Genomic DNA, 10,331 nt, shown 5'->3' on the forward strand with positions numbered 1-10,331 from the left:
ACCTCTGAGGATTTTGTGACATTTTGGCGAAAGGTTCTCAATACTGCTGCCTGGACAGCAACCATAGGACCATTGTTGTTGTTCATTTTGTAGCGAGTTTGGTTCATTTTACATAATAAAAAACTCCACCAATCGTGTACTCTATAATCAACAAAGCCTAACCAAGATTTCATCGTGCCCAATAATGAACTAACGATACAATCATCTTGACTTTAAACACACTGCACACGAGCGAATTTCACACTAAGGGCTGCTGTATGAAATATGCCAACACTGCCATAAACATGTCCCATATAGTGAAACCACACTAAACAACAAGGACAAACACATTTTGGAAGAATATTTGCACCGCAACAAAACATAAACACTACAGAACAAATTCCCAGAATTCCCTGCAGCACCAACTCTTCGGGACGCTACAATACAAACAAACGCCATTGGTGGATCTACACCTAACATCCACTGTAATGATACCACTTACAATAGCGAATCTAGTCGATACTGCTATGATTACATCGATATTTTTTAACATGACAACATCGTCTTAATTTTTTTTTTTACATTTATATTATGTTTATATACTCAGGAAATGTGTCCCTGGACACAAGAGGACTTTGAATATGACCAATGTATGATCCTGTATCTGGTATCGGATTGATACCCAAATTTGTGGTATCGTCCAAAACTAATGTAAAGTATCAAACAACAGAACAATAAGTGAGTATTACATTTTAACAGAACTGTAGATAGAACATGTTAAAAAGGAAAGTAAGCAGATATTAACAGTAAATGAACAATTAAAATAATAATTAATATTTCTTACCACTTGTCCTTAATCATTTTCACAAAATAATAGAATGATAAATGACACAATATGTTACTGCATATGTCAGCAGCGAAATTAGGAGTCTTTGTTTGTTTACTTACAACTAAAAGACAAGCTGTCTTGTATGTTCACTATTTTATTTAAGGACAAAATTGCAATAATAAACATGTTTAATGTACCCTAAGATTTTTTTGTTATAATAAAGCCAATAATGACCTTTTTTGTGGTCCCCTTTATTTAGAAAATTACCAAAATACTTTTGGTATCAAAATATTGGTATCGGGACAACACTAACACACCCACTGGTAGAAATGTAGATCGGCGCCGATGCATAGGACCATTAGAGGGTAAACAGGTGTGTCCTTCTAAGGCTGGGGTCAGCAATCCGCGGCTCCGGAGCCGCATGCGGCTCTTTGATCACTCTGGTGTGGCTCAGCTGTTAACTTGCCGATCTTCCAAAATTTCCAGGGAGATTTCTGACCTCAGTGCCTTTCCCTAAAATTGTCGGAGGAATGCATTCTGCGATTGTCACTCGGAAAGCAACTTTGAGGGCGGGCCGTGATGGCATTACTCATAACATTTTCTAATATATGTCATCGTGCCCGCTGTTACACGACGCTATGTGCGTGCCGGCTGGTCCCGTATTGTGTGAAATCGCTATCACCATCTTCAGTTGATTGCAAGGCATACTTGTTCAACAGCCATACAGGTTACACTGAGGGTTGTCATATAAACAACTATAACACTCTTACTAATATGCGCCACACTGTGAATCCACACCAAACAAGAATGACAAACACATTTCGGGAAAACATCTGCACTGTAACACAACATAACAAATACTTAGAATCCCATGCAACCCTGACTATTCCAGGTTGCATTATATATATATGGTGGTAGCGGGGTGTATAATGTAGCTTGGAAGAGTCAGGGTTGCATGGGATTCTGGGCATTTGTTATGTTGTGTTTATGTTGTGTTACAGTGCGGATGTTTTCCCGAAATGTGTTTGTCATTCTTGTTTGTTGTGCGTTCACAGTGTGGCGCATATTTGTAACAGTGTTAAAGTTGTTTAAACTGGCACTCTTAGTGTGACCTCTATCGCTGTTGAACAAGAATGCCTTGCAATCGCATATGTGTGTCTGCAGAAGCCACATACAACACGTGACCTGACTGGTAAGCGGTTTGTACAAGATGCGTAGGGCATTAAAGACAGTGCCATCGTAGCACGCCCTTATATTTGTTGATTGAGTTTTTCTCAGCAGACGTCCGAGGGAATAGTCACTCTGTAACCCACGAGTCTTCCGGACAAATCGGGAGGAATTGTATGCGTGATGCTAATATGGGGCTTTCATGTAAAACTCACTGGCCGCACTAATATCAAATCTTCATATTTAAAATATATGAAAGTGCCGACTGCAGTTCTACTCAGCCATCATCGAGTCCACCCTCACCGTGTGGTTCCCTGGCGCCACAGTCCGGGACAAGCATCGATTGCAGCGCATGGTACGTGCTGCTGAGAAGGTGATTGGCTGCAAACTTCCACCCCTCCAGGACCTGTTCTCCTCCAGGACCAGGAGGCGTGTGGGTCGGATCACAGCTGACTCTTCTCACCCTGGACACAAAATATTCTCCCCTCTTCCCTCAGGCAGGAGACTACGGTCTATCCAGACCCAGACCTCCCGCCATCTAAACAGTTGTTTCCCCTCGGCCATCAGACACGTGAACAATAACAGGATCTGATAGCTCAGTTACAGCTCATGTTATTCTATTCTGTGTTATATGTCTTTTATGTTGCACGATTGCGCCAAGTAAAATTCCTAGTTTGGGAACCCGTTCTCAAACAATGGCAATAAAAACTTTTCTGATTCTTCTGATTCTCGCGTGTCTGAGACCCCTGGTTTATACATAGCACAAAGCACAAAAAAAAACTCTGTATACAGTGTTATTTCATTATAAATTTCAAGGTGGCTCCCATTATTTTCTTAATTTTATGAAACGGGTCAAAATGGCTCTTTGAGTGGTAAAGGTTGCCGACCCCTGTTGTGAGGCAACACCTGACTAATTTTAACACATTTGTTTAGCAAAGCAGTACGACAAAGTCAACAGTGCCACATATCACGAGAACAAATCTCACTAGATAAACACAAATAATCGGGAATTGATTCAGTCAGAAAATCCACTGTGATCCATTTCTAATAAAACCTTTTCGGTTAAAACCCACCCTAATAGCAAAGTTCATTCCTACTGCATTCTAGTTAAACATTTACAGATATAGTTTGTCCTATGGCGCTGCCTAATGAAGAGAAATAAGAGTGGAGTAAGAATGTGTCATTCCGGGTGTGGGAACAATAAAAAAAGGCAACCTGGCTGATACGCGAACAGAAGCAATTATGTGCAAACATGACCTGAAATGTGGAACATGCGTATCTATATGAAGGGAGGGAGTAGAATCAAGCAATAAAAATTTAAAAAAAAAAGGGAGTGGCACTTTCACATTAACTTCTGTGTTTGCGAGGGCAGCTGGTGCACAGATGTCAGGGCAGCACTAACGGACAAGAGATTGCCACTTAGCACAGTCGCGGTAGAAAAAAAAAAAAAATCATCCGGACGCAACCTGACGAGGCAAAGATGGTGACGGTCGACACAAAGGCGCTGACGTCCCCCGTGGGCATCGTGAGGATACTTGAGGTGGTCTTCACCTGCATCTCCTTCAGTCTGGTGGCCTCCTTCCTCCACTCCACGGACTCTTTTTGGACATGGTGCATGTTCACCTGGTGCTTCTGCTTCGCCGTCACCATCCAAATACTTTTACTGAACTTCTTCAGCCTGGGACCCAGGTTGCCTATCTCCTGGGAGGACTTCACCACTGCCTTCGCCATGTTGGCCACGCTCATGGTGCGTGTCTCTTTTTTTTCTCTCCAATATTCTTCTGCCATCACGTTGGGATTAAAAGTGTAAATCAATTATAAATGAAATATTTTCATAGCTGGAACAAAAAAACCTATATACTTGATAATTCCTTCTACATTATGACATAACACCCTTGACTCACCTTTACACGCTCCTAATCCTATATAACAGGGGTCGGGAACCTGTTTGGCTGAGAGAGCCAAAAAGCCAGATATTTTAAATTATATTTCCGTAAGAGCCATATATTTTTTTTAACACCGAACACAACTAAACACGTGCATTTTTAAGTAAGACCAACATTTCTAGAGTATAATAAGTCTCTTACTCTTTGTAATAACATTGAAGCTAACTGTGGAGGGAGCGTGGCCTGCGGGCCTGCAGCGACAGGCGCGTAGATGGCCCACCTGGGCCTTGTTATCTAATCACCTGTCGCTCTGTTATAAGCAGCAGCCAGGAGGAGAGACGGGGTTGGGGCTGGAAATACTATTGCTGGAAAGCAACTGAGAGACTTATTGAAAAATAAAACAATATTGTAACCCTGAAACAGGCTCTCATGTCGGTGCTCGGGGGTCTGAAGAACCCCCAGGAGGGCAAGCCCCACACTAACCAATAATAAATAAATAACTTCTTACCATTAACGCAACTTCTTGAACAGTGAGGTAGAAAACGGATAGATTAAATTTGCATGAGAATGTTTTATATTTTGAACATTATTTTTAACACTGTGATTACAAGTAGAATTATTCATTACTTATCGTGTTAAGCAACGTCAGTTCAGATTCATCAGAGAGCCAGATGCAGTCATCAAAAGAGCCACATCTGGCTCTAGAGCCATAGGTTCCCTACCCCTGTTATATAACAATGCTTCTGTGGCTTAGCCAATCAGTGGCCACGATACTGAACAGCATGATCTGATTGGTTTGGTATTGTGTAATTGTCAATACTATAGTATTATATAACACTATAGTATGTGTTTGTTTTGTCATCCATCCATCCGTTTTATACCACTTGTCCCCTTTCAGTGTCGCGGGGGGTGGGAGGTGGGGGGGGGCTACAATCGAGCAGAAGGCGGTGTACACGCTGGACAAGTCGCCACCTCATCACAGGGTCAACACATATAGAAAGACAACATTCACTGTTATGCTTAAAAAAGGTTGGCAACGTTTATCTTGCAAACCTTTTTTTAATTTTATTTATGTTTATTATTACTATCAATGTATTAGTAAAGGCCTACTGAAACCCACTACTACCCACCACGCAGTCTGATAGTTTATATATCAATGACGAAATATTAACATTGCAACACATGCCAATACGGCCGGTTTAGTTTACTAAATTGCAATTTTAAATTTCCCGGGAGTTTCTTCTTGAAAACGTCGCGTAATGATGACGTGTACGCTTGACGTCACGGACTGTTAGGAAATATGAGCGCTGCACACACACACAGCTAAAAGTCGTCTGCTTTAACGGCATAATTACACAGTATTTTGGAGATCTGAATCTTTTGCAATTTGTTCAATTAATATTGGAGAAGTCAAAGTAGAAAGATGGAGTTGGGAAGCTTTAACAATTAGCCACACAAACACATGGTGATTCCTTGTTTAAAATTCACGGAGGTGAAACTTTACTATGGATCAGAGCGGACATGGATCCCAACCGAATGTCAACCAGCAGGTTTTGGTGAGAAAATTGTGGCTAAAAAGTCGCTTCTTACCGGAGAAAAGCTGAGCTTGTGCCGCCCATAAAGATGCCGTCGACTTCCCTGAGACACTGCGCGTCAACACCCGGCCGTGGACGTACACATCCGACTATCAGGTACTATTAAACTCACTAAAACACTAGCAACACAATAGAAAGATAAGGGATTTCCCAGAATTATCCTAGTAAATGTGTCTAAAAACATATGAATCCGTCCGAATGCAATCGCGTTTTTTTGTTTGTTTTTTTTCCAGTCCGTCGCTATCAATACCCTCAAACACATATCTTTCATTCTCGCTCAAATTAATGGGGATATTGTCGTTTTCTCGGTCCGAATAGCTCTTTTTGTTGGAGGCGCCCATTAAAAACAATGTGAATATACGAGGAGCAATCAACATGTGACGTAATCGTCTGCGACTTCCGGTAAAGGCAAGGCTTTTCTGTTAGCACCAAAGGTTGCGAACTTTATCGTGGATGTTCTCTACTAAATCCTTTCAGCAAAAATATGGCAATATCGCAAAATGATCAAGTATGACACGTAGAATGGACCTGCTATCCCCGTTTAAATAAGAAAATCTCATTTCAGTAGGCCTTTAATTCGGCGATGAGGTGGCGACTTGTCCAGGGTGTACGCCGTCTTCCGCCCGATTGTAGCTGAGATAGGCACCAGGGTCCCCCGTGACCCCAAGGGGAATAAGCGGTCGAAAATGGATGGATGGATGTATCATTATTTATTTTTTCTTTATTTAATTGATGTATTTGTAGATACTACTTTTTCTGTTGTTTTTTTTTGGGGGGGGGGGGAGTGGTATGATGGGGACATAAAGAAAAATAATTTTGACATTTAGGGCAGACAACTATATGATGTATGTGAATACTATGTAATGGATAGAAATGTCTGATGCTGAATGTCAATAAAAAAAAAGAAAAAAAAAAGAAATAAGGTTGGCAACACTGTAGCATTGGGAACATCCATCCATCAATCCATCCATTTTCTACCGCTTATTCCCTTTGGGGTCGCGGGAGGCGCTGGTGCCTATCTCAGCTACAATCGGGCGGTATGGGGAACATATTAATTATTAATTAGTTGCTTAGTAAAGTAACAAATACTTAATTTTGAGTTATTTGGACATTAGGAGAACATATAAGGGTTAGGGAGACTAATAAGCAATAATTCTGAGGTTATTGAGGGAAGACTCTTAGTTAATGGCTTACTGGTTGTATAATAAGGCCATGCAGAATAAGGCATTAATAAGTACTTAATAATGACTAATTAAGAGCCAATATGTTACTAATTTGCATGTTAATAAGCAACTAATTAACGGTGAATATGTGTTCCCCTTACTAAAGTGTTACCAAAAGGTTTAATTTAGGGCAAAAGTGTTGTGGAAAATGCTTAAAAAATATTATTTCTAAATCTGCAGTGCGGTCAAGCCACGGTAGTTGAAGTGCAAGGCCAGAATTTTATTGTAAAAAACAAAAAAAAACATCTATGGTACAGTCTTTCCATTTACAATAACACACCATTAAAACAACAACTGTAGATTTTCGGCAAAAAGAAAAACAAAACCTGCCAGCTCAGTAGCTACAATTTTACCTCTAAAATAGTTGGTCCCGTTTTTCTGTTAAAGTATACAGTAAGAAAAAAAAAACTGTCAGTTCAGTTGCCAAAATGTTACTAGAAATTGTTACCATGGTTCCAATTACAGTAATATGTTGGAAAAAAAAAACACCACCAACATTTTTACAGTCAAATTCTGACAACTGAGGTACTATTTTTTAAAGTAAGTTAAAGTACAAATGATTGTCTCACACACACACACTAGGTGTGACGAAATTATTCTCTGCATTTGACCCATCAACCTTGATCACCCCCTGGGAGGTGAGGGGAGCAGTGAGCAGCAGCAGTGGCCGTGCTCAGGAAACATTTTTGGTGATTAATCCCCAATTCCAACCCTTGATGCTGAGTGCCAAGCAAGGAGGTAATAAGTCCGATTTTTATAGTCTTTGGTATGACTCGGCCAGGGTTTGAATCACAACCTACCAATCTGAGACTCTAACCACATTGTTTTTACAAAATTGTTTTACAGTGCATCAAAGAAGTGGAATATTATTGTATTATCGTACATTCCAAAAATATTTTTTGTTCAAATTTAAATAATTACCTAAATATATGCTGACCGATGATTTCAAAGCAAGTTATCCATCAAATTTCAGACTGCAAAAATTACATGAGATTTTGCAGTAATTTTACGGTGAAAAACAGTGGTGTACCTTTGCCCCGTTGAGAGTAATACCCTGCAATACAAAGTACAACCGTCAGATTTTACAGTAAACTGTCATCTCAGTTGCCAATATTTTACTGCGAAAATATTAAGGTACCATGTTTCCATCTACAATAATATTTTGCAAAGTCCAATTTGATATATATATATATATATATATATATATATATATATATATATATGATATCACGTCATCGATTTTTCAAATGCATTTTTAGACAATATGCTTTGCCTGAGCGGCTAGGAGACTCTGAGAGTAACAAGCAACAAGTGGTAGAAAATGGATTTCTGGCTACTCTACCCACCTCTGCTGTATATTTACATACATATATACGGTGTGTATGTATGTATATATATATATATATATATATATATATATATATATATATATATATATATATATATATATATATACATATATACATATATATACATATATACATATACATATATACGGTGTGTATGTATATATATATATATATATATATATATATATATATATATATATATAAATATATATATATACATATACATATATACGGTGTGTATGTATGTATATATATATATATATATATATATATATATATATATACATACACACACATATATATATAGATACACACATATATACATAATATCACATTTTCATACATATATTTACATGTATAGACATATTTATAGGTATACATACATATATGTATATATGCAGTACATACACATACATTTATGTGTATATACAAACAAAATAAAGGCATATGCAATTCATGTATTATTTACTTTTACAAACAGCCGTCTTAGGGCCACAATAACTGTGAAGTGGCCCTCAATGTAAACGAGTTTAGCACCCATGTTATACATTATCACAAAAAGCATTTTGGTTTTGTAATATTCAAACATTTTGTGGGGCTCCGTCTACTGGTCTGGAGTATAATCTGCACTCTTGTGAATACTAAATACTGTAGTAATTTTTTCCTCATATGCTCTTGTCCTGGAGGTTATTGTGAAATTTGGTCTTATAAAAATAGGATTCTATTATCGTAACTCTCAATTGTTTTTTGTTTTTTTTGTAATGCATTTCCATGTTGTACATGTTGCATTTTCTCACAATGTGAGTTTTTTCCACTTTCCAGTGTGCCCTTATAGTACTTTGTACATTATAAATGTTTCCTCACAAGTTAATTCTCATAATAAAACATCCTTAGAAAGGTGTTGGCTACGCCACTGAAGTTGAAAAAAATGCTTTGTTCTTCTTTTCCATTCGTTTCTGCCATGTGTAAAGACACTCCCCTGCACAGGTCATTCATTACCAAGTCAACATTGACTATCTCATATCCGAGGGTGCACCCTGACAGATGTAATAAATCAAGCCAGTGACTAACGCCTCAACGTGCCCTTTCACAATAGTAGATAAAAATGGCAGCACAAAAGTCAAACAGACTTTTTTTTTGATTGATAGACAAGGTCAAAAATAGCAAATGTTATTTAATACATTGTTAGATAATTACTTACAAGTCTCAATAATAAATTACATATCAAATTGAATACACACGTGTAATTGAATGGGCCATTTGTTTATTTATTGTACAATACATTTAATTATTTATTCATTTCAATATTTTATTATTTAAAAATGTATGGATTTTGTTATTTAATTATTTACTTAATTATGGATGATTTATATATTTATGTCATCACTAGACACATTTATTTTATCCAAGTCCTAACACCCGATTGGTTAACTGTAACTTCCACGTATCTCTTGAACCCTTCTACTTAAACGTTAGACCCCTGGTCGATATCTTGGTCTGGAGTGCGGAAATAACTTTGACAACTTGAATAAATTCCTCTTCTTTAACTGCGGCATGTTCTGGCTCAGCAGGTCTCGCTTCCACTTCCTCTGTAATGGCTAAAATATCTTCTACCGACTCCTGAAAAAGTATGAGTATATGCATCCTCTTTTGCTGCCATGTTTTGAAAAAGTTCCAAAGTTCCAAAGCAACCATTGGACTACATTAGTGTTCGCACCTCCCACTGACTTTGATGGGTTATTTTGACAGAGCTGTCAAACATCTTCATGAAATAAGTAAATCAATCATGAAATAATTATTCAAATCTTGACAATAGTTAATTAAAAAAATTAAATGAAAAATCCAATTCTGAAAAGATAAGTTAAGTTGTAAAAATAAAAAATTCAGGTAATAATTAAATGAATCATTACATTTGAAATAACACAATTAAATGGTCAATTAATTATGCAATTGTTTAAAAAAATTTAATAAATAATTAAATATGTAATAATAAAAATGGTAAAATAATCTCTTATGTCACAAAATAATTAGATAAACCACTAAATCATGCAATGATTCATTAAATTTTAAATAATTAAATCATGAAATAATTTAAAAAAAAATTATTAAATCATGAAATTAGAAATTAAATAATTCATGAAATAATTCAAGGGTCCCCAAACTACGGCCCGCGGGCAGGATACACCTGCGTCCAAATTACTGGCCGCGGGAAGTCCCAAATTAAAAAAAAATTATATATATATATATTTTTTTATTTTTTTTATTTTTTTATTATTATTATTTTTTTTAAATCTGTTCTTTTT

At 37.1% G+C, this 10,331-nt stretch overlaps 1 protein-coding gene across 1 annotated transcript in view; it reads left to right on the forward strand.

Moving 5' to 3' along the window:
* Positions 1–3,331: 3,331 nt before the first annotated feature.
* Positions 3,332–10,331, forward strand: part of LOC133541132 (myeloid-associated differentiation marker homolog) — a 12,280-nt gene continuing 5,280 nt past the window's right edge. Inside the window, exon 1 of the mRNA XM_061884239.1 lies at positions 3,332–3,722. Within this exon, the coding sequence (XP_061740223.1) occupies positions 3,456–3,722 (267 nt within the window). The 5' untranslated portion in view covers positions 3,332–3,455. The remainder of the gene's footprint in view (positions 3,723–10,331) is intronic.

This window comes from Nerophis ophidion, linkage group LG23 (assembly GCF_033978795.1).
Source record: "Nerophis ophidion isolate RoL-2023_Sa linkage group LG23, RoL_Noph_v1.0, whole genome shotgun sequence".
Lineage (NCBI taxonomy): Eukaryota > Metazoa > Chordata > Actinopteri > Syngnathiformes > Syngnathidae > Nerophis > Nerophis ophidion.